General features: G+C 29.7%; 1 protein-coding gene across 1 annotated transcript; it reads left to right on the forward strand.

Annotated features, from left to right (window-relative positions):
* Positions 1–594: 594 nt before the first annotated feature.
* Positions 595–22,894, forward strand: LOC139426574 (uncharacterized). The gene is made up of 6 exons (XM_087162916.1): positions 595–729; positions 3,257–3,401; positions 4,397–4,685; positions 6,069–7,821; positions 14,392–14,481; positions 22,877–22,894. The coding sequence occupies exons 2-6, from the start codon at positions 3,263–3,265 to the stop codon at positions 22,892–22,894; spliced, it is 2,289 nt and encodes a 762-aa protein (XP_087019042.1). The 5' UTR covers positions 595–729; positions 3,257–3,262.
* The last annotated feature ends 3,213 nt before the right edge of the window (positions 22,895–26,107 follow it).

Consider the following 26,107-nt stretch of genomic DNA (forward strand, 5'->3'; position numbering starts at 1 on the left):
TGTACCATAATAAGAAAGAAATATATAGTAAAAGAATTGAAATCTTTGCTAAAGAATCTTTTCATAAGAATATAAAATTTATCATTTAAGAGAATTGATACTTAACGAACTTGGTTTACTCGAAATAGAATGGAAAAAACAGTTGCTAACGTAAGCAAATGCCATATTTCAACAACCAATCAGGATCGAGATACCCAAGCTACGTCACTCACAAGGATCCCATTACTGTTCAGTACTGATTTATTGATGCTTATATTCTTTCATCCCGTATGAAAAACGGGTATTTAACTAGTTCATACTGTGGGAATGTTTAAGCTGACGTTCATTTCACTTACCTGCCTATTAAAAATGTATCGATGATCCATCAGTTGCTGGTAGCTACTGATTCGAATATATTTCATTTGTGAAAGTAAAATAGTGTAAACAACTGATTGCCATTAACAACCTTAATAATACGGCAGGTGATTAAATAATAATGGTTAAGCGATCTAGTTCAGACTCTGGCTTGAACATCTCTGTAGACTGTCAGGTGGGTTTACATAATTATATAAATAAAAAAGACAAAAGGCATGCAAAATTATACAAATACGAAAAAATCATAATAAATACAGAAATTAAAAATATAGAAATCATCTAAGGCAAAGAAAAAATGCATGATTTATAATTATTTTGCTTGATTTATAATTAGTTTAAAAGAGCTTCTTATTTTACCAGAATTAACTTTACCTTGTAAGTAGACTTTCCCATCTCATTGAAATTTTCGACATTTTAAACGTTTGAATAATAAAATAAGCCATTTCTTAAACAGATAAGTATTTTTTTTTACATTAGAAAATGTTTCTTCATGCAAAGTTATAAGTTATACCATGGATTGAGTAGTATTTCAAATTCTACAGTTAAACGTGAAATTCAACATGAAGCAGAAACAAAGGTGTGTTTCCGATTTAGCAAAACAAAAATTTTATGTGGAACAAAAATTAATGTTTAAATTTTTATTTGTTTTTATTTTTCCTTGTAGTTATTTTAATAAAACTTTTTAAAAAAATTAAATAAATTTTTGAAATGTTTTTTAAATGTATCAAAGCATATAGATAAAAAAACATTAACTTTCACAATGCAAGAACTAAATCTGTAGAGATTTTTTAGATAAGTTAAATTTTTATTGATATATGTAGTAAAAATACAAGCAGTTGATATCAAAATTATTTTTGCCACCTAAATTTGTGAGCGCCATTGCCCGGTTTATCCAACTCTGATGTTTGTTTTTTTTTAAGATAAGGCCATCGAGATTTGTGCTTTTTTTTTACTGCCTCCTTTAACGCAACGGTAATTTTATCATAACTAATCCTTTGTTTCGGGTTTTTACCGGAAGGCGTTGGTAATTCCTAGGTTTTACAACAAAGGTTATGTAAAAGTTCGAACTAGAATCATATTAAAGCATACTTTGGATTTATATATACACACACACTAATGTAGTTATAGATTGAAAGAAATTTGACTCGCGAAAGGTGAAATATGTGCTTTGACAAATCCCTCTAATTAAGAAAAAATATGTATGTAATAATTAAACTAACTAGTCTCCAGGATTAATCTTTAGGTAAGAAAAAAAAATTTAAAATCAACTATTTTTGTATATTTTATGTATTTCTACCAAAATTTGTTTTTTACTATTATAAATTTCTTAATTTAAAAATAGAATTTATTCATATTTTCCTTTACTTTTTGTCATATATCAAAAACTGCGTATAATTTTGATTGCTTTCTTTTAAATCAGCATATACCTACTAAATAAATTTATGCACTGAATTCTTTGCAATAAGGTTTTTACCTTTCTGTTTATTCATGTTTTATTTGCTTTAAATAACTTTTCAGACAACGAAAATGTTTTTTAAAAGGAGAATCTTAAATAGTTTTTGTATTAGGATTAACAGAGAAAAAAATAAATCGAAATTGTATCACTCAGAAACTTAAAGCAAATAACAAATCGTTTAAAAAATTTGAATTATGATTTATTCCACTTACCTTGCTGCTACACCAAAAATAAGCAGTAGTATTTAATTAAATATCAGCAGCACCATTTAAAAACAAAATATTTGAAATAAAAAAAACAATTATTTTCTATGTGAACTTATTTCTGTAAATATTCATTCCAAAAACAAATTCCGCATACTACCAAAAAAAGTCGCTAAATAAATATCATAAGGAGGATACAATTTTCTTTGGAAAATATACGAGGTGTAAATTACAGTCTCTTTCGTGTGAACAAATTACATCAAAGTTTAAATATAAATAAAAATACATCCGTAAAATAAAAGGAAAAAAACAGAAAATTATAATTTTCATGACAAATTCATTATTTTTTATTGACAATAATGAACTAAAAATAGTTCGAGTTTTTGTTTATTAAACGCTTTCGTGGACTACTTTTTTAACTAAAACTTTTTTTCAGAATTCTTTAGGCTAATTTTTCAGGCTACTTTTGTTCAAAATTTGAGTGTGGATTATCAGTACTATATGGGTGTGATTAACTGGACGGTTATTTGCTCCAGTGAACTTTGAAAATCTCGAGGCATTTAAATTTTCTGAGATAATATAGCAAAATAGTAATGTACTTTTCCTGATTAAGGTAATGTAACTGGAAAAGGATGGAAATGTACGGTTTGCTGCTTTCTGTTTAGGAAACATACACTTTTATGCTTTGCACGTTTCAGTGTTTTGTTACAAAATGTGTCCACAGATGTCACTATGGACTTCTAAAAATTATAAAAGCAACAGTGCGGACCAATCAGAGGACAGAATTGACAAACGTTCATGCAGTCATTTTAATGCGAGTAATCTGACACTCTGTTTAACAAGGTTTACAGCCTACAGCACCACCTGTCGATGAATTTTGTAACTAATTTCGAAATTTGAGGAGAATAAATGATTTGGCTTCCTAAACAGAAATTCATTCCTTCACGTTCTTCTTTAATGGATTTTCAAATCGTCAATCCTTTTTATGACATCCGAGTTTGCAATCTTGATTCAATGATTATCTTTCCAAATTAAAAATTTAAATGTCAATCAAAATTTAAAAATGAAAATTTAAACTACACCTTGAAAAGTCTATAATTTTAAAAAAATCATTTTCTTATGTGCAAAATTTCCTCAGTTGCATCTGCAAATTAAGAATAATTTTTTTACTCATGATAACGATAAGAAGTGACGATATTTGATTTATTCCTGTGTTTGAGAAATATTCGACTTAACCTTTCAGAATAGTATGGAAGACGATGATGACGATATTGTTGTAGAGATTTCTAATTCAAGCGCATCCGATGAAAACATATCGATAATTGAAGGTTTTGTATTCCCAAAGCAGCACATTAACAGAGAATCATTAGTTCCCGATTACGAACCAAGTAAGGCACACTTTATTTTTGTGATGCAAAACAATGATAACCTTTATTGTTAGAATTTAATGTTATTTACGTAAAGTATTAAAAATACACTTTGAATATTTTGATCCAACTTCCTTAATTTCTTTTTTCCTTAATTGTTTGAAGGGCATTCTTATTAATACGCCGATCACTAGTCTAGTAGCTACTGTACTGGACTACGGAGCCAGTGGTTCCTTCTGTGAGATTTTATTTTATTTTATAACCGTCGTTGAACAGCCGACCCAATTTTATTTGCTTACGACTTCTAATGTTCAACTCCGTAGCCTTGTAATTTTGATCCAATCCAGAGAACAAGGGAACTCCTGGATCAAGTATTAGGAAAAATTTGCCTTCGTGGAGGACTTTTTGATGGAGTTAACCCATATATGTGCTATTTCACTTAAGCACTGTGGTCAGTGCAAGCAGGATGAGGAATTCGTATAGACCAGCCATCGTCGGAATCGAACCCCGGTTCACCTCATTGGAAAGTGAGCGCTCTATCCCCTGAGCCATCGCGGCTCTTTTTTGTGTCATTGTGTGAATGTAATTCACCCTATAAACGGGTTTGTGGTTGTGTGACGTGGGCAACGCTATTCCACTGCCGTTGCTTAGCAACTGGTGCCCACTGGGTAACGATAAAAGAATAACAATTCTGTCATTTCTGAAGCCAATGGGAAATAGATCCAATTGCCCACCATTGAAAAAAATTATTATCAATACAATGATTTCAACACATAAACTTCGTGATCACGTCGTAATGTGATTGGCCGTTTTGTTTTAAATTTTAAGAAAAGTGCTCCATCTGGTACGTAATAAAGCACCGTTTGTTTAAGCATAATAATATAATACGAACCAAAAGACAAGAAAATAATGTTCATTTGTTGTACAGTGTAATTAAATTCCATGTCACACTCTATGTGTTAATGAATATCGATTAATCGGCACTTTATAAAATAATCTTTTTTATATTCTTTCAGACGATCATGGTGAAACTAGTTTGCTAAACAGTATTATTAAAGAGTTTAAACCGAAGACTCAAGACAAACCAGTACAAGCATATTCCGAATCATTTGAATCGCCACCTTCTTGGCTCGTAGAATTAAGATTTCAAGTGAATTGCTTGTTCGGAAAAATGCTGAATACGATCAACTTCATTGAACATTGTGAGATATCGTACCTGAAATCTATTCCTGAAAATGATCAAGAAGCTGATAACTTTAAGCAAATCTATGACTGTTGTGACGATAAAAATAATATTTCACTTGGGTAATTGAATTTTTTTTAAAAAAACAATATTGAATTGATCTAGGTAAAATAATTCCATTTATTTAAAAATGATTTATTTTCAAATTGTTAATAGAATTTAGTTTCAATATAGGGACAAATATTAAAAATTTTGCGTCTTGAATCTACTTATACAGGAATAAATTAGAGAAAATATAAACGTGAATTCGACATGATTTTTGGAGCTTCAAAAAAGAGAGAACTTTCTTTATCATTTACACATTTGCATGAACTGTATTTATTTGCGTAAGAATAAATTTTAATATAAAATTTATCGTAAATTAAAGTTTTCTTTTTTTTTTGTAGAAAACATACAATTCTGCCAGATGCGTGTTAAGAATATATCGAAATTTATTGATTCCTATTTAGTATTGTACTTTTTAATATAATGTTTGTACTCACAGTTAAAAGTTTATGAATCACTTTTCCAACTTGCTACTAGCTGAATGCGAAAAGTCTCCTAGCGGAAGACTGTAAGCTGTAAGCAATGGTTGAGTGTGTGATCCTGGAATTTCAAGTTATTAAACCTCATTACCCTACTGAGAAACCTTATCTAAGCTGGTTATTACTTTGAGGACAAGAACCAATGATTCTAACACTCGATATTGTGTTAAAAGCATACTACTTCGAACAGTGTTAAGTCGAAGGATAGGTTACGCTCTTTAAACTAATAATAGTGATTCGAAAAATGCAGCTCACAGGCCACATGAGATAATTTTATGATTTGAGAACGTCCTGCATTTGGATTAAGTACAAACGGGTGAGGTTTAGGTTGGTTTGACAACCACTGTGCTATATACTCATTGCAAATAGAGTATATGTGTCAAGGTACATGATTTCCCCTCTCTCTACACTTTCCTTCACTCTGTTCCGTCAAATCTTGGTTTTCCCTCATGACAGCTCGTTTCAATAGAAAATTGGAATTAACTAATATTAAGGTGAAGGGAATGTGAGGGGAAGAAACAATATATACCGAAGCCATGTTAATGGAGTAGGAAAAAGTGTGGAGAATGTGGAAATCGCGTATATTTATGACGCAAATATATTAGACAAGCACGATTCAGAGAATGAATATATCGTCAATGGGAAAATTGTGTCCCGAGGGTAAAAATTGGTAAACACTTGAAAAAATGCTTAAAAATTTAAATGAGAAGTTATAATTGTTTGCGATGGAATGTACAAGTTCATAATGAAATGAAGCATTTTTTTAAAAAAAATCAGTTTATTATGAATTGAAGTTTATTTCGCAACACTTTAAGAAAGATCTGTGGATTTTTTACTATACGGAATTTTTTTAAGTTAGTTCATGAAATTTACTTTTGTCAACCGAAGGAAGTTGATTCTTATCAAAATATTCTCTTTTAGGTCAGTAAACAATGAACAGTTATCGAAACAATTTGATGAAAACTCAGTTTCCAAGAAAGATATAGGGGAACGCTTAACAGAAATGCTTGATATTATCACAAAAGTTAAATCTTTAGTGCCCGTAGTAGAAGAAGAAGATGTAATACAAGCAAGCAAAAATGATGGAAGCGAAGAACTGAAAAGCCACCACATACCAACAATGAATCTGGAGGAATATAGAGACGTGGATGCACACCCTTTTCAGATTTACGAGACAACCAAATCTCCCAAGCTAAAAACAAATAGTTATTTGAAGAAAAACAGTTCTGATTCCCTCAGAACTTCCTCGTTGGAACCTAAAAAGTTCAAATTAATCACGAATTTCATCAATACAGACGAAGATGTCCTATCAGAAATGAGTACGGTGTATTACGATTGCAAATCCTGTAGGGATTCATCAAAATGCTCTGTGGATACTCTATCTTCAAAAAGTATTTCAAAAACGAATTCACCACATTGTAGCCCACGCGTGCTGAGAAATGATACATTTACCGTTCCAAAGATGAGAAATTATTTTACTGAGAATAAAGATTATCCAATTACTCCAGCTCAAGCAGCAACTAGAGTAGTTTCATCTGCATTTGAATATGAGCCGATGCAATCAGAGCTTCAGTTGGGATTACTAAGCAATAAACCGATAAAGTTCAGCTACGATGTGATTTTGCCCGACAAAACCTGCCATCAGATCCACGAAGAAAGAAAAGCATATTCTCCCAAATTAAACGCAAACCATAAAAGTGAGTACTTGGATGCGGAAACCACCATTCCTAACGCTCGGTATTGTGACCTTAAGGCTGATAAGGAAATAGTTTATGACAGTCCCTCTCCTTCAGCTAGTCAAAATTGTAAGACAAAGCGTGACAGCGTACATTCTAAAGGTGACGATTTTGACATGCCACAATACATTACTGCTATTAAACGAGTTCGTGACAGAAAACCCCCAACAAAAAGGGAAACTGATTTTGCTGAGGTCAAACCGAAGAACGTTAAGTTCGATTTTATGGAATATTATACCAAAGTACTTGAATTACGGATAAAATACGACAAACTAAAACGAAACAACCACTCTTTAAAAGGAAATGAAGGTAACAGGGAACACTGTAAAGCGCAAAAACAGAGCAAAGCATCTCCCGAAAACGTGCAAATACAGCAAGCTGAATGGCAGGATATGTCGCTCAAAGAAATTAAAGATCCTTCTGAAGAAATAAAAAGCATGGATACAACGAACCAGCATGGCAACTCAGGTATGAACCCCGACATTGAGATATCAACTCCGAAAAAATTCTCACCTAAACTCGTATCTGATAATTTTACCGGTCAGTTTCAACAAAATCGGAGAACTTACGTGGTAAATTCTGCGCCACGTTGTCCATCGCGTTCCCACCAAAGCAGAGGAAGTAAAAACATTGGACTTTTTTCAAATTCGTCGAATGAGAAGGATGCCGAATCTCGTAATAAGACCAAAAAAGTACCAGACGCTGATTGGCAGGACAAGTTGTACAAGGAAATTGAAGAGTATTTTGAGAAAATGAAAAGCACAGAAAAAGCGAGCCATCATGGTGCTTCTGGTGCAAATTTCGCTGCCAATTCTGCACCACATTATACACTGCAATCTCGCCAAAGCATTGGAGCTACAGAGACTGAATCTTATAATGACATCAAAAAAGAAACACCAACTCGTGCACGACAGAGCTTTAAAAACATACTTCATTTCGTTAGTCCCTTTCGCATGTTCAAAAGTAATAAATAAAATTAACAAAACAACAAAATAAATAAATATGTTCTTTTTATGAGTAACTATGATACATTACTCCTTCGTGCACATCTTCGAGCTAGTATTGTATAATATATGTGTGCTATTGCTAAAAAAAGGCGAGTTCCATGACCTATATTTGGTATACGGTAGCATAGCACCCTTTGTGTTTAAAATTTCTACCACCATTTTAGAAAGAATCAAAAAGAAATCTAAATAACTACTTCTAAACTGACTTTTTATTCTTATAAAAATACAATATTACTCTAAATAAAAGTTTAACGTAAAACTAACTATTCAACACTACTTAAATTGTTACTTAAGGTAACCTAATAAAATGAGTCCAAATAAATACTTAGCGTATAACTAATTATTTAGTACTACTTAAATTATTACTTAAGATAACCTAACAGAATGAGTCTAAATAAATACTTAGCGTATAACTAATTATTTAGTACTACTTAAACTATTACTTAAGATAACCTAACAAAATGAATCTAATTAAAAGCTTATCGTAAAACTAACTATTCAACACTACTCAAATTATTACTTAAGATAACCTAACAAAATGAATCTAAATAAATACTTAGAGTATAACTAATTATTTAGTACAACTTAAATTATTACTTAAGATAACCAAACAAAATGAATCTAAATAAATACTTAGCGTATAACTAATTATTCAGTTCTACTTAAATTATTACTTAAGATAACCTAACAAAATAAATACAAATTAATACTTAGCGTACAACTAATTATTTAGTACTACTTAAATTATTACTTAAGATAACCAGAATTATAACTTTAGGGTTACTAATGGGATGCCTGTACCTGCAAGTGACGTAGAGTGGTTATCTCGATCTTGATTGGTTGTTGAAACGGGGCATTTGTTTGCGTTAGCAACTGTTCTTTCCCTTCCATTTAAAGTAAGCCAAGTCTGTCAAGTAACAATTCTCTTAAATTACGCATTCTATATTCTTACACAAAGGTTCTTTCACAGGGATTTCAATTCTTTCACCATATATTTCTCACTTAACAAAAAGACAGGCACGAAGCCACGTATACCATAAACAAACTAATTATGCATCGAAGTTACCAGGTTCACAAAACATAAATATACCACGGTTACAATAAAATACATTAACAAAAAATAAATCTAAATTAAGTAGAAGATGTGGACGAGAAAGAATTATATTTCAACAAATTCGATGTGCGATTCGGCGCTGTATTTAATGTCAATTAACATTAATAAACTTTCTAACTTATGTGAAGAAACTTAGCTCAACTTTAACAAGTAATTTTGCTTGTAAAAGATCAGCTTGAAGCTGACGTTATGGGTCACAAGTAGAGGTACCGGTGATCTTCTTGAAGTGCCAATTAGATAGAACGCAATTTAGATAGAGAAATATCTGAGCCTTTGGTGCCACGTGAGAGAAATAAATATATAGTAGTTTGTGTGTTATCGGTTTAGCGCTACTGAAGAAATAACCCCTTAGAAGAAATATTCATATAACCCCTTAGGAATTTTATATTTGTCCCCGGAAATATTGAGTATAACCCCTTAGGAAAATTTGCCACAGAGAAACCTATGGTAATCTATGGTAACCTATAGTTACCATAGAAATTTGTATGGCAAGATACCGTACGCCTATGGTAACCATAGAGATCTGTATGGCATTTATATGGCACAACTCCATAAGCCTATGGCAACCATAGAAATTTGTATGGCAGGATACCATAGGTCTATGGTAACGATGGAGATCTGTATGGCATTTATATGGCACAACTCCATAAACCTGTGGCAACCATAGAAATTTGTATGGCAGGATACCATAGGTCTATGGCAACCATAGAGATCTGTATGTCATTTATATAGCACGACACCATTGGCTTATGGCAACCATAGAAATTTGTATGGCAAGATACCATACGCCAATGGTAACCATAGAGATCTGTATGGCATTTATATGGCACAACTCCATAAGCCTATGGCAACCATAGAAATTTGTATGGCAGGATACCATAGGCCTATGGCAACCATAGAGATCTGTATGGCAATCTATATAGCACGACACCATTGGCTTATGGCAACCATAGAAAATTGTATGGCAGGATACCATAGATCTATGGTAACCATAAGGATTTGCATGGCATTTATATGACAAGACGTCATAAGCCCATGGTAACCGTAGATACCTGTATATTACTTACATGGCAAAACAATTCTAGAATTTTTTGTACAAAAAATTCTAGTAGTAAGAGAGTTAAACAAATCCAACCCTACTAATTACAAAAAAAAATTTATTTGCTAAACACACAAAAAATACATTTGAACATTTGGTTCAATTAAAAAGATTTAGGGCAATACAGTGAAAAGCCACATATTTTTTTAGAGATGAAATTATTAAATCAAACTGTTCCTTAATACTTTTTTTTAGATAGACTCGTTGCAAATTTCGCAATTTAATCTAGATTATAATTTTAATTCGTATTTAATTTAGATTATACAGACAAATATTTTTGCCTTTATTGAAACCTTTAAAAAAAAAAAAAAACTTTTTTTTCCTGAAAATGTGGCTCATCCGTGTATTTTCTCACATCTTTCTAACCGATATAAAATATCGTTCAAAAATTGAAGTTAACAATCAGTAACATCAAATATACAATATGTCTACATTGATTTTTACATCATTTGATATCATGGTTGAAGATAGAAATGCAAAATAGTAATTGCAAGCTACAAAAAATTTAATATTTTCCAAAAAGAGAATGTTAATTCAAATTGGACTAACTTTATTATACAACACAATTAGATTCTTATTTAATCTATTTCTTTAATTTTGAATAACCTTTCCGAGAAAATATCACACCGTAATTAAACATCACAGCTATTGAAATATTTTAAGGGGTAGTATTAATTTTGTCATTAGCCTGTAATTGTCAAAGAATTTTGTCACCTTGTTTCTATCTTGAACAAATTCACAAAAATAATAAAAGAGGCATCATTATTTTTCTAATGAGTGCTTAAGCTTCACTCAGGGGCTGTTCAAATATTTAAGGAGCTCCTTACAAGAAAAAGGAGTTCGTATTTTTTTTTTTTTTTTGATAAAGAGAAAGAAGGGATATGAACAGTGCTTACGTAAAGCAATAAAATCTCTGCGCTTTCAAAATTTTCTTAAAAAGCAAAGAAGGTGGTTTGTGACTTGCTCATTTTTGCTGAGTGGAGAGAAGGAATCAAAAATTGCCTTTATCAAGCTTGCGTGATATTTGAACGATCCTTTATACCATTTTTAGGTATAAAACGTGCGCATGAAAATGCAAAATACGGTGAAAAATAAAAATAAATAAAACATTTTAAAACTATCTAAATGTTATTCATATTTCTTTTAATTTATTATTAAAAATTAACGTCGGAAATAATTCTGTTTCAAACATATGCAATTTATGATGTTAAACTACGAATTAAGTAATCTTAACGCTAGAAATTTGTACAAACAGAGTGTATAAAATTAAAATTGAACAATCCTTCAACAGTCGCATTTGCCATTAAACTACGTATTCATTCTTCTTTTAATAATTGCGATTTAAAGAGATTGTGACTACCACTGCATTTAGAATTGTTATTATGCATATATAGAAGACTTGTTTACTCTAGAAATGCGGTATGAAAATTTTTTGTGGCTTTTCATGCAACCGGAGCATTTAATGTCCTGGAAAATAAAGAAAGAAACTGGTAGATTATGAATTGATCTGAGCTAGTTGGGCTGCGACGCTATCCGTTGTGAATTATTTAGCATTGTGTTAGCTATTAGGGGGATCTAGATTATGCATTCTAGTATATACCTTATAACTATTAGGAAGTGTTGGTAGCCAGAGCTCTTTATTTCTACCGAAAACCTAAATGGCTTTTACTACCAATTTTTTACTCTTTTTTTTCAGGACAGAAACAGCCCTGCATGAAATATCTTCCTATAATGTTTGCTCAAATAACTATTTCATGACAAATAGGAAAATACTATTTTGGAAATTGTAACAGTTGGCAGGTATAAGCCCATGTACGACAAAAGTAGTATAATAAATTTTACTATTGATTTACGACAAAAGTAGTATAATAAAATTTTGTCACGCATGTTTTTTCCCACTGTTTTAAATTTGAAAAGGTAATAAATACTTCATTTTATATGATACTTATAACTATTATTATCGTTATAACTGTTATTATACTTATAACTATTATTACTATTACTATCGTGGAACCCACATGAATAATTGCGAAGAGGAACATCAATTCTTCGCTATATTGACCTGCAGGAAAATTGTGACTCAAATTATTAAACAAACCCTCGAGGACATTCTAGCCCCAGATCAACTGACCCCAGTCATGAACCAACAATAGAGCATGTCATCGTTAATTTTTACTAATCAACTTTTAGCTTTACATTTTGAATTTTTATCTACTTTTGATTTTAGACTTCTAGTCAGACTTTTACTTTTAGACATTTACTATTTGGACTTTTAGCTTTCATTGATTTTAGTTTTGAGATTTTTTATCTCTTGTTTCCTTATTATTATAATCATTTAATTCTCGACATTTACACCAGCGCTATTGGGTTTCATTGCCTTTAACACATGTTTTTAATTGTCAAGCGTTATTGTTAATCCACTTTTAACTGATCACCACCACTGTCATTTGGCGAAATTTTACTGTAACTTTAGTTTTTAGAGAAATTTTATCGTAATAATTTTACTTTTATCTCCGTATACCCCCCTGGGGTAGGTCGGAGTTCAACCTACTTATGATATTTATAATTTTTGATATTTAGTGGTGAAAAAATTATTAAAATGAAAAATACTTAACTAAAAGTAACTTAAATTTCGCTACCACTATTTAATACTATTTTACAAAGCGGAGCAAGTTGGCATCTGTGCAATTAATATAAAATTCATAAATTTTAAAAAATTTCTTCAAAGATTATGTATTAATTTCATTCTAATTTAAATTAATTTAATTTTCATTTTAATTAAAATTATATTGAAAAATGGCCATTTTTCATTATTGAGACAAAAGTTGTAATTTAAAAAAGTTCCACGTTTATTTTTAAAATATTTATTTTAAAACTATTTATTTTATGTTTTTAAAAATTCCAAAATGTGATGAATTATTTTTTCACAGAGATCTACTTTCCATGACTCTTTACATGCTAAATGCTACTTTATTGAAAATACAATTGAAAGTAAACAAAAAAAATTGGAAAATAAACATACATACAAATAAATTTTCATTTTCCACAAATACAATCAAAAAGTTAAGGATATGTGATTGTTTAAAAGGCATATTTTTACTTCATTGTTACAAATAATAAATGCGAAATATGAAAAAGAAGCATGGTTAGATACATGATAGATATGGCTTATTTCAACCACTTCTGTCTCTAGTTACAATTACTACAGTTCCCATCAATATGAAGAAGAAAAATATTCAACCAATGCAAAAGTTTTCTCTTCTGATAACCAATATTTGAATTATTAAATATGAGTTAAAAAGTGGATTAATTCTTGACTTGCACGTTAAACATAATGAAAGTTAATTACAGTTTTTTTTTATGGTTCACTCTTTAATTGTCTAGCTAATATGCCAAATTCGTTAAAAATCTGTTTGATGAGCATGGACCAATTGAATTGAGTTATTTTTTGGCATTTAAAAGTTAGAAAAAAAAAGATTGCATGTTTCAGATAAAAATTGAGAAAGTTCTTGTTGAGAAAGTGAAGCTAACGAGTTGAAACTTGAATTGTTCTTAATAACCAATCTCATGTGTGAAAAGTTAGATTAAAAAGAACACTTCTTGATAACTCTCACTCTCACAGCAACTTGATTGTCCAAAAGATCGTTCTTGGTAATACTGAAAGGGGAAAAATTCAAGTAAATGAATATTAAATATGTAGATAAACACACACACACTAATTATTAAAAATAAGAATAAATCAAATGTTTAATGATAATGTTTTGTTATAACCATGTAATTAAGCTTCAAATATATGAATGAATATATGAAGGCTTTCAGGCATAATATCAATGTTTCTATGCTTTCGATGCAGTTTATAACGGTTGATAATAAAAATCTTTTACATCACTGGAAAATGGCTAGAAGAATATTAATTTACTTTTTCTTTGCTATTTGATCGAATAATGATATATCAGCATTGAGTATATGAGACTAAGGTATGTAAGTTCAACAAAATGTTTATATTTTAAAAGGTTTTTAATGTAAAAAATTTCATTTCACGTAAATCAGTACAAGTAAACTATGATAAATCAATACTGAGTGCAGAGAACAAATATTAATTGTTAAGTTTTTAAAATTACTAGTCTCTTTCTTTTTGAAAAAATTGCATAAGAACATTGTCTCTAGTTCCCAATCAAACTTTTTTTTGAAAAATCCTCAACACTTTAGAATCAGAACTGAAAATCCGACTCACATGTTTGTATATTCGTCTAAACTGTTGAAATTGTTATATTCTTGTTTTGATTAGACTATACTAGAGGTGCCCTCGAAGTATCGCCAAGCCAGTCGCCAGGATGAACGATGTTGTTTCATTCATGGCAAACCAAGCTCGAAAAGGGTAAGTAGATATTTCTTTTTTTACTCCACGAATTAGATAACATGCATTTCCTTTTTTTTCGTGATTCTCTTGCTTTATTTTGACATAAAATACATAAATATTTAGATTATGATATTTTTTGCGCCATTTTAATTGTATACCTTCAAATGGCGTCATCATAGGTGAATTGTAGTATTTATCGATAGAGAAGCTAATCAGGTTTGACGCGTAACATCACTCACAGGTATCCAATTAAAACCGATTTAAATCACATGTTCAGACATAATCACTTCACTTCTCGGGTTGCACGTATCCAATTGGCAAGGAATAGCAGATTAACGCAATTGAAGCCAAACAATGCCAAGTTTCGCCAAGGAGTACTTTTAAATATATTTTTATCATTATATTTAATGAAAAAAAATATAAAACTACTTGATTTTTATTTAAATAAATGTCATTTTTTTTAAATGTTCTGGATCATAAATTAAAATACTTGGTAGAGAGGCCATGAGTTTAATTCACATTAACTTTTTTAAAGAATTAACATTTTTCTAACACCTACCATTCAAAGGATACAAGCATATCTCTGTTTAAAAATTATACTTACCTGTAATTAATGACAAATGACTTCCAGAAATCAAACTCATAGTAATACAAGGTATATTTTATTACAACCAATTAAATTTATTTAATAGAGTTTAACAGAAAATATAAATAGTAACTCCTTTTAGCCATTTGAATTTGTGTAGAGATTTTTTTAAATATTGAGACCTGTGATAAATTGTTTTAAAGTTTTATTGCAAAAAAAAAAATTCATACAAAAAGACTTGAAAAAAACAACGATTTCTGGGGAATGGTTTTTGCCTCACGAAAATCATTCTACATAAACTTCGTATTTAATATTGTCTTACGAAAATCAGTCCAAAGGGTTAAGATCTGGAGAATAGGGTGACTTTGACGATCAATATCCACTCAAAAAGATTTCATTTCCAATTCTGAATTTACGACTATCAATATTAAACTCTGTAGTAATGTAATTTTGAACTCAACCCAGCAGACAAGGATACTTCTGATCAACATCGGTACAAACTATCCTTTTGCGGAGGACTTTTTGATGGAACTAACCAGCATTTGCGTTGCATTGAGAGGAAAACTACGAAAGCCTTTTATGGTTAGCTCGATTGCAAGGGAATTCTACTTCAAGATCCATGTAGCACTGAGGATATTTAACGTTGCCATTGTGGTAGGTGCGAACTAGGAGCGGAAGTTGTAGCAACTAGCCACCGCTGGGATTTGAACCTAAGTCAGCTCATGGGGAGGCAAAAGCTATATCCCCTGAGCCACCGCTGCTCACTCAGAAAGATCGTAAGTTTGATCGTAAGTCTACATTATTTTATAAAAATGAATAAGATATTTAGAGAGCGATTACTGAAAAAAAAATTCAAAAGTTCTTTGCATTCCCCGCCCAGTCTTAACTGAATCTCGCCAACTGTTCTAAGGCTATCAACATCCTGCTCAAAATTAGTCTTCTTTTTGCTTTGTTTAGGATCCATTTTCTTCCTTATTTTTTAAAATGTTTATTGATTGCACCAAGCCTATAGATACCTACATTAGTTTTCTTTTTTTCATTCTTTTTTTTTCTTTTGTGTCGCGATCACTACCATTAATTGATCCAGAATTTAAATCACTCGTTTCTTAAACAGTTTAAAAACTCAAATTTGCGTACTTAAAGTATTTTAGTTTTTTAGAAACTGTTTAAGGTATGTTTTGAGTGTTAAATGATAATATCAGGTCGACCGGGAAATTCGGTCTAAGAAAATACGCGTCCCATTATCCATTGATGCAAAAGGTGCCTTCATAAAAAAAATGGTTTTCATAAAGGTTAAAAAAGTTATGAAACATGTTCAAATATGCTTAAGATTTTCCAATAAAAGAGACTGAAAAAATCTTCGTTTTGTAAAATGGAGTTTTGATTGTAAAACAGACTATGCTATCTAAGCTTCGTTGAATGAATGGTGAGCTTCTGAATTTAACTTATTTATCTCTAAATAACCCCTATTAACCCCTAAACCTTCTTTTTCTATCTTCAGTGCAACTAAACATCTCATATTGTATAAAGTTGGATTTATAAGACAGTTTTATTTCTTTGAAAAATATGTTTTATGTTAAAATAAACTGGAGTCACATGAATCGAATGAATAGATAGCAACTATCAAAAGAAAGTGCTCAACACAACTTCTAAAAACTGAAATAATCTTTAGTAAAATTTAGCATTGCCGAATTAGAAACAGAAAGCGATAACTGTTAGCCTTTATCAAAACAGTGGTGAAATCTCAAAAGCATCTCTTGATTTGATTGTTTTTTTTATCGAACCTTCAGTTATGTAAAGAAAAACTTAGATGGTATGGTAAAATATAAATTGATAAAATAATATTACATCAACAAAAAAAAATATTATAAATTTCTGAAGAAAAATAACACTTTCGAACAACTAATTTTAAATTGAGCAACTGTAATATAGAAGCGTTTTTATTTAGTTACTTCTATTACGTTTACCTTAATTTCAATTCTTTTTTTTAAAAAAAAAAATTCAAAAGCGTAAACCTTTTAAAAATTTTGAGTTTACTTTAATGTCATTGTAAAATTTATTAACGAAAAAATATTTGATTTTTTTTAAAGAGATATTACGTTTTTTAAAGTAATAATAAAACTATTTTTGAAGATTTTTTCGCAATTTAAATTAATATATTCTTAAAAATTAGTGTATTAGAAAAGTGCTTCGTTACCTTATTTAGTGCAATCAATAGGGACTTAGCTTTATCTGCCTATATGCTCCGTACGTGAAAATTTGCTCCTCATGTCCAGTTAGAAGACCTTTAAAAAAATTCAACGTTTGTAATATGTTTAATAATTATCCGATAACATTTGAAAAATTTGCAAATAATAATAATAATAATATTGCACTAATAAGCATTTTCACAATTCAACACATTCCTTTCTTCTGTAAGATATATTATCGTTAAAGTTTAAAATAGTGATCATTTCACAGAATATCCAAGTGATGTAGAGTATATATGAATGTTTGTAAATTTCAACGTAAGCAGTAGTCTTAATTCCTACTCTGTAAAAATATCCGGATCAAATTACGGTAAAAAGTACTGGCACTCTGAGTGCAGCATTCGTAAAATCTATTTTACCGTAAAATTTTTACAGTAATTTTTATTTAGTGACAGTCATTCAGTGATTTTACAGTAAAAATTGCGGTAGGGGAGAGGGGGGCACATGTGAACAATTTTTTTTATTTCTTCATTTTTCAAAAAATATCATAAATTTCTCACAGTAAAGAAGTTCATATGTTTAAGTAGTCTTTTCTTTGTCTTATGGAATTTTTTGAGATTTTTTAATAAAATATTTTTTTACTTTATGATATTTTTAAAAAATGACTTCAATTGTTCACGTGTGCCCCTATTGGGGGCACATGTGAACATGCCTGGGGCACATATGAACAAGATTAAAAACACAAAGCAATCATCATATTTCAAGGGAAAAAAATCTTTAATATGACAGATATAGATACGTATTATACTGAAGGGGTTGTAGCTTACTATGCGAATTTTAACTGTACAACAGTACTGTCAATAAGAAAATAATTTTTCAGCTGTACAATAATTTTTTCACTGTTGGGTTTTTCGCAACTTCATGTTCCTCAGGAGTTGTAATGGGCTTTTTTCTTTCCTCTCTGATACTCTTTCATGCCTTTTTTTTTCATTTTTCTATCTTTTCATCTGTAGTTTAGCAATTCTATCTTTCTCAGGTGTATCAGTTAATGTGCGTGATGCGCGATCAACCATTTAATAAAAAAAAAAATTTTTAAAGAAAAAATTAATAAATTAATTATGGAAAATTAAATAATAATAATTTTAAATGCATACATATTTTTTAAACTTATAATATCATGAGGATAATAATCTTAATACTATGTAGGGGCACATGTGAACTGTTCACATCTGCCCCAGATGATTTGTTCACAAGTGCTCCATCATCCTTCTTAAACCTTACTTAAAAAATAAAGAACTTTTAATTGAGTAAAAAAAAAATTAATTGTCATAAACTTACCTGAATGCTCATATAATGGTCTGCAATAGTTAATTTTAGTTTATTAGTTGATTTATACTATGCTTTCACTTGAAGAAGCTAGTGATTATAATATATACAACACCAGCTGATACAAAGAAATTGTCAGAATAGAACAACAAAATGTCTCATTGTACTGAAAGTTTCGCAGAGAGGTAGGACTAGTACTGCCATCAATTGAAAATTTTTCAAGATTTTTTATTTCAAATCATATTGGTAAAACATACCATGTTCACATGTGCCCCCTGTTCACAAGTGCCCCCCTCTCCCCTATATCAGATTTTTCGCTGCTTAAACCTTTATGGTGAAATAGATTTAACGGTTAAGAGTACTGGCACTCTGAGAGCCGACACTTTTAACCATAATACGGAATTTTTTACAGTGTAAGATTAATATTTTTGAGGACTAAAGTGTTCTGCATTTATATGCAACATTAAAAGCAATAATTGCCGGTGATTAAATTACTTAATATAATACTATATATTACTAAATACTATCGTGATAATGTGTATCCGTAAACTTAAAATGTTCTAAATAATATTTTGATATATTTTCCTTGGCCCATATCCTGAAGGTAAGATCGGAAAATGTCATACTTTAATCTCAAAATTAAGGTCAATCAAGCTGACAGGGCTTGTGAAATATTTTTCTTTGATAAGAAGGAACCAGATTGATCATTTCTCTTTCCGCGTTTTTATATCTTTTAGCACCTTTTCATATGAAATTTTTTTTCCTGAAATTGCTGTAATTATGTATCCTACACTCTTTTTAAAGATGATATATGTGGTTCAACCATGTTGCAACTAACATCATATGTCGCCATTAAAAAACAAAGCTAATATTGAATACAAATAGTAAAATGTTTTTATTATATTATAGGAATATATATATGTATATATATCTATATATATATATATATATATATATATATATATATATATATATATATATATATATATATATATATATATATATATATATATATATATATATATATATATATATATATATATATATATATATATATAAGTTCAAAATGAAGAATAAAACAAAGAAAAATTATAGACATATGGAGAAAAAAAAAGGGGGGGAAGTAATAAGTAAAAAAAAAAAACAACAGTTCAAAAAAAAGGGAGGAAATTTTATTAAAAAAAACCCGGGGAAAAACCGGAAAAAAAGATATAATCTTTTCATCAGCCCACACGACTATATCCGCAAAACAGAGTGTTTTCTGATATTGTATCAATAAAGCCAAATCAAAATATATTAATACAATAGTGTGAGGAGCACTCAAAAAAAAATTTTATAAAAATTACAACAAATAAAATATAACACAAAAAGTAAAAATAAGTAAAAATAACATGTATAAACAGAAAATAAAATAAAAGAAAAAGAAAAAACAGTATAAAAATGGTATATATATATATATATATATATATATATATATATATATATATATATATATATATATATATATATATATATATATATATATATATATATATATATATATAAATATATATATATATATATATATATATATATATATATATATATATATATATATATATATATATATATATATATATATATATATATATATATATATATATATATATATATATATATATATATATATATATATATATATATATATATATATATATATATAATGAAACTGTATTGAAATAAAAAATTCATTCGAATGATTTGTGATAGTAATTTAATTAGTTTTTAAAAACAAAATTTCAATTTTAATCGTAATTTGAATTGAATAAATTAAATAGTTTATAGTGTTTATATTAAAGTAATAACTGTTATACCAAAACCTTTTTTTTATTCTTACTTTTAATCACTATACGCAGTTAACACGTTTAAATGGAAGATATAGTTTTATAATAAATAAATATTGCCAAAAGTTAATTTCATTTGGTTTTAGGTAAAGATTCGTAAAAAATGTATATAAGTAAGTAATAAATAATTTTCAATAATCCTTCAAATAATTTTTGAAAAGTTTTCAGTCTTTTGATCATCTATACAGCATTAAAAAAGTTATGTTCCATAATCTTCTTGAAGGAAGAAAAAATGTGGTACCCAAACAATTATGTAAAAATACATTAAAAGGGGAGCTAATAATTCTTTGCCTTCTTTCCTATTTTCACTACCTAATTTGAAATTGGAAAAAAAACTCGCAATCATGCTCTAAACTAATTTGGATCAATTGTATTAAAGTGAACGCAAAAAGATTTTTGTTACATTAAATATATTGGTGAGACCATTTTCTGTCATTTTTCCATGACTAATGAAAAATGCCACACATTCGCTTCATTCACTAAGTTCTTATCTAATACATTAAATGTCACTAGTGTTACAGATTAAAGTTCAATATGAAACAATAACGTTATATCAACTAATCGATGCCTTCATAGCTTAAGAACATTTCTGAATTTAAAACTAATTACAAGAAGAAGAAAAAGAATGCTTTATAAAACAATCATTAGACTTTTCTTAACGTATGGATCCGAAACATGTTTTTTAACTAAATCACAACAGACCTGCTTGCTGTTTTTTGAGAGAAAAGCCTTGAAAAAAATTTTCGGTGATGTAAATGTGGATGGCTTATGGAGGCTATTAAGGACACTGATATCAACAAATATATCAAAATATGTCATATTTGTCAAATGAACGCTTCTTCCTTGACATTTAAGATCTTCAATTACAAAGCTATGTGAACTAGAGTTTGATGTAGGCTTAAGATCAGATGGCTTGACTGTTTGGAAGAAAATTTTAAAATTCTAAGAATTACTAGCTAAAGAACAATTGCAAAGAAAAGAACCGATTGGAGGAAGGATTTGGCCCACAAATGGCTGTAGTGCCAATAGAAGAAGTGAAACAATAATCATCTATGAATGAAAAATTCGAAATGATGAAAATTATTTGCTCATTTGTAAATGTTTTTTTTTATTTTATTTCCTTTTATACATGAACTTCAGCACTAAGCTTGCACCCGAGGCTCTTTCAACGAATAAAGCAACGAATTTAATAATTTAAAGTCCAAACTGTGATGGAGTCATGGAACTGACTTTGCATCGGAAAGGTTCTGGGTTTGAATCTCGGGCAAGGCATGGATATTCTTTCATTCTCGGTACTATCTGTCCTTACTGTGGGGTCAACTTTTGCCCACCTAATATGGTGCCCCTCAAAGAGTGGCCAACAGGTCTGCCCTGTAAATGCCCGAATAGACGAAATGTTAACACAGGTGAGCCTTGAAAAAAAAACAATCTAAAATCTACGTAACTCAATAGTTATACACTTACCATAGAATATCATGAAACTAATAAATAAAGTGGGTTACTAAACATCATTTAGAGTGATAGATATTTTATAAATGCACAGGTAACAGAGATACCCTTTAAGTGCGAAGAGTTTCTTTGAAAAAAAAATTAAACAAGGGCCGGGATAGCCTGGTCGGTAGGGCACTGATCCCATGTCCGAGAGTTCGTGGGTTCGAACCCCGCCGGCCGAAGACTCCCCGTGTAGTAAAGTGACTGATGCACGTTAAATCTGTCGAGTCGCAAAAGTCCTCCATGTTCCCATAACAAATCAATACCTCTGGGTGCACTGGATTGGAAATCGATCGTTCTCTGATTCAGGTCAAAATTACGATATGTGGATGTATGAATGGGTCCGCCCTATAAACGGGTGCGACGTATGGTGTGGAAGAAGTCGAATTCTTGGTCATAGATGGCGCCACTGGAAAACAAGAACAATCGCACCCACTCTGCCTAAACAGACATACGTCAACAGCAACAAATTAAACACGTTTTCAATTATTTTATAGTAATAACAATTGTGTTATGTATCTCACTTCTCTTAAGTATTTATTGCAAATGCTTATTTTTAAAGAATTTTAAAATAAGAACACTTTTTAGTGGTTTATCAAAATTAGTTCTCTGTTTTACATTCATTATCATAAAAATAAATACTCACCGTATAAAACTCAGAGAATTCCTCCTCCAAACCAGAAACTACCTTTTCTTGCCGGAATATAAAACACAAGAGTGAGTGGATTATTAGACTTTGCATTTGAAGATTTAAACTAATCAATCTGCAAAAAGTGTTCTTGTTCTTCGAAGACATCAAACTTATTTTGAATTAAAAAAAAGTATTTTACTTTTTTGTGATCACAGACTTTTATAACACAAAAAGACATTGTAGAGACACGTTCAGACAGTAGAAGGCTGTAAAATTGTGAAAAAATCACTCATTTATTTGTTTATAGGCTGCTGTTGGTCGCTAGTTGAATACAATTCGATGTGATTTTTCTTGAGCAAAATACGTATGATCACACTATTAGTAATGAAATTTCATGTATGATTCCAAGACTTTTTTACTAGCATCAATAAATTTGCTTCATTGTCAACGTCGTTTTAAGTACCTTGAATTTCACTTTTTAATTGTGAAAATGGTGGAACAGAATACATGATGGAATAGTAATTTCGATTATGTTTGAATTCGTGAAAGATATAGCCGCCATTTTATAATGACAACAATGTACATTTTAGGAACAGTTACCATACACATATACATAAATTGTCAAATGATAAATGCTTAATTAGGACAAATGTAGATAAAACGAATAAGTTCTTTTTTTCATCAATGAAAAAGTATTCTAAGGCAAATTTTTCATTGAAACAATCAACATGAAGAATCGAAAAATAACTAAATTTTCCACTCTTACAAGCTATTAATTATTCTTATGATAAAGTATTAACAAAGGAATAAAAAATTGCATGTTATTATATTTCTGAGTTTTGTTACTACTTTGCTCATCGTTTTGGAATAATGATATAGACCCTTTTTATGCTCCATCATATGTTTCATAACAATCTTTGGAACGTTTCATATTTGGATTAGAATTTAGATTAGAATCTGAACACAATTTGAAGAATAATTATTTGAGGAACGTGGTCGAAATTTTTTAATGATCAGTATAATTTTTTCTCTCGATAGAAATAAAAAATTTTGCATTTTTTCTCAAACAAAAGTAAGAATCATGTTTCATTTTCATAAATAATGCTTTCTTTTTTTAATTAGATTTGAATTCCTCAAACCTCGCGTGCAGCAGATCTTTTTCTTTGCCACCGTGAGCTATCGTCTCGCCTCTGCAACCTGTACTGTCCCCTTATTCTACGCTCGTTGCGACATCTTTCATTATTATCATTAAAATAATCTGAAACTCCTTGATAAACTATTTGAATTTCGCCATCTTCACTCGCCATATTTACATCGTTTGGAAGCATTCCAAACGATGTGCCAGGTTTTTCAATTGATTTGTTCTCGCTATCCATCCCTTTAGTATGTCTAGTACATATTACAGGTTCATTACCAGTGAAGCTTCGATCAGTTGTCACTGGACCAGTTTTGTCACTTGGAAATTCCAGTATCTGATATTCTTTATTGATACTAGGTATCGATATGCACCTTTGTTCTATTAATGCAGGGAATGTTCTATTGACTCGTACTGGTAAATTAGCATTGATAGATGCTTTGGGCACCCTGAGGTCCAGTGCAAATCCTGTGTTTGACTTGCGATGCCTAAGACGGGGAGGCAGTTTTGTGGTACTAGATACTACAGGGACCACGATTGTACTTTCATTTGGAATACGTGGGCTTGGTATTTTCAGTGCAGCAGCTTCGTTGTGTGAGTGTAAAGAATACTCATCGTATGTCGTAAATTTAGTATCACATCTTGAGCATTGCATGAAGTTGAAGGAATGTGCTTTGGATCTGGTTACTCTTCTATGAGATTCTTCTGTTGTAGACGTTACTAGGGAATTATTGTCCGTAATGCTTTCGGAATAACTGCAATTTTCCTTAACTTTGCAATCGTGAGAAAAATAAGTGTTCTTTTTTAAGAAAGACATAGCACAATCAGGGCATTGAAATGGTCTGACGTAGTTTTCCTCTGACATAACTTCCTGAGACATAATTTAAATTTCTTTCGTTCGTATAATTAGTTTAAAAACTTAGTTCGTATTATTTGATCTTTAGTAAAAGTTATTAAAAAAGACAAATAGTTTCGACGAATATATTACAAAAAATATGTTTCAAAAAATATATTTTTATAATGTATTTTACTTATAATATATTTCTTATATACGACTAATATATTATAAAAAACAAATTCAGTTTTAACGAAGTTTAAATAGCAACTATTATTTTGTGATCAACATACTCTTTAAACCACTATTTTCAGTTATTTTAAAATTATTTTAGTATATTTATATATATTACAACTACTTATTTTTACTAAATTCTAAAAAAAATTGCGCGATTATTTAAACTTATAAACTTAATAACAAATTGTTAAGATTATGCAAAACCACATTAAATTCTTTTTTTAATTATAAATATGTGATTCAAAATTTTGTCATATAAATATATTAGTTGTAATAATAAATTAGTTCAATTTAACTATCAGCGGCTCATTCAAATTTAATTATAAATGTATCAATTAATAAATAAAAATTTCAAAAATAACTGAACATATTTTAAAATACCGTTTTAAAAGCAATTAGAATATTTCTTAAAAAGTAAATACATATTCGTATTTCTACATTGAAGAATGAAGTAACGTTGTATTATGAAATGATGAAAGAGCTATTGTTTAGCTATTACTGAGAAATCATAATCAGTCTAATTAATTTGGTTCGATTAATTTACTAGGAAATCATTAAGCTTAAACTCCTTACAAAGCCAATAAAACATGTTTAATAATTGTATTTTTTACCTGTTACTCGAAAATATTATTAAATTCTTTATACGCCTATTCTACTGAAGGAAATAAAAAATTTCGGAATTTTAAAGAAAACAATCATTTTCTTCAATTTTCAAAGGAATAGTATTGATTTCCCTTCCCGTTTAAAAATAAAAGCTGTTTTTTTTTTTAATTATAAAAATTTTTTATTATAATTTATTTTATTATTTTTTATTTATTATAATTTATTTTTTTATTTTATTCAAAACTACATTAATAATAAAACTACATTTCTGTAGCTTATTTCTTATATTTTAAACAATTTTGTTCTCAGGAAGTTAATATTTTTTCAAAAATGAACTAATTCCCTTCAATATAAGGATACATTTACGAACTAAAAAGAAAGGAACGAACTATACTTATCTTTACAGAGACTAAATCCCAAATAAAGATTAAAAGACTCATCGAAGATGTTGCAAAACTTGGGTCATGGTCTTGCGAAACTATAATAGCCAATAAACTCGAATTCTGAAATTTACCCGCCATATTTTCCATTCCCCCCTTAGAAGAAATCAACTAGTGAGCATTTTTACCGCTTTTATCTGTTTAGTATACACCATATTATTATCAGTGCTATCCGATGGGATTTTTTGGGGTTCTGGTCACGTGCCATAAATTGAGATGATAAAACTGTGTTGCCAGTTGCGACAAAGAAAATGGGGCCCAAAAATGATTTTGACATTAATATACCAT

This window comes from Parasteatoda tepidariorum, chromosome 5 (genome assembly GCF_982258835.1).
Source record: "Parasteatoda tepidariorum strain Cologne lab strain chromosome 5, Ptep-v5.0, whole genome shotgun sequence".
NCBI lineage: Eukaryota > Metazoa > Arthropoda > Arachnida > Araneae > Theridiidae > Parasteatoda > Parasteatoda tepidariorum.

Bases quoted from the DNA above. Each gene is read 5' to 3' on its own strand.
- LOC139426574 (XM_087162916.1), top strand. From the start codon at position 3,263: ATGGAAGACGATGATGACGATATTGTTGTAGAGATTTCTAATTCAAGC. The intron at 3,402-4,396 runs GTAAGGCACACT...ATATTCTTTCAG, and splicing joins AGTTCCCGATTACGAACCAA to ACGATCATGGTGAAACTAGT. The intron at 4,686-6,068 runs GTAATTGAATTT...ATTCTCTTTTAG, and splicing joins AAAAATAATATTTCACTTGG to GTCAGTAAACAATGAACAGT.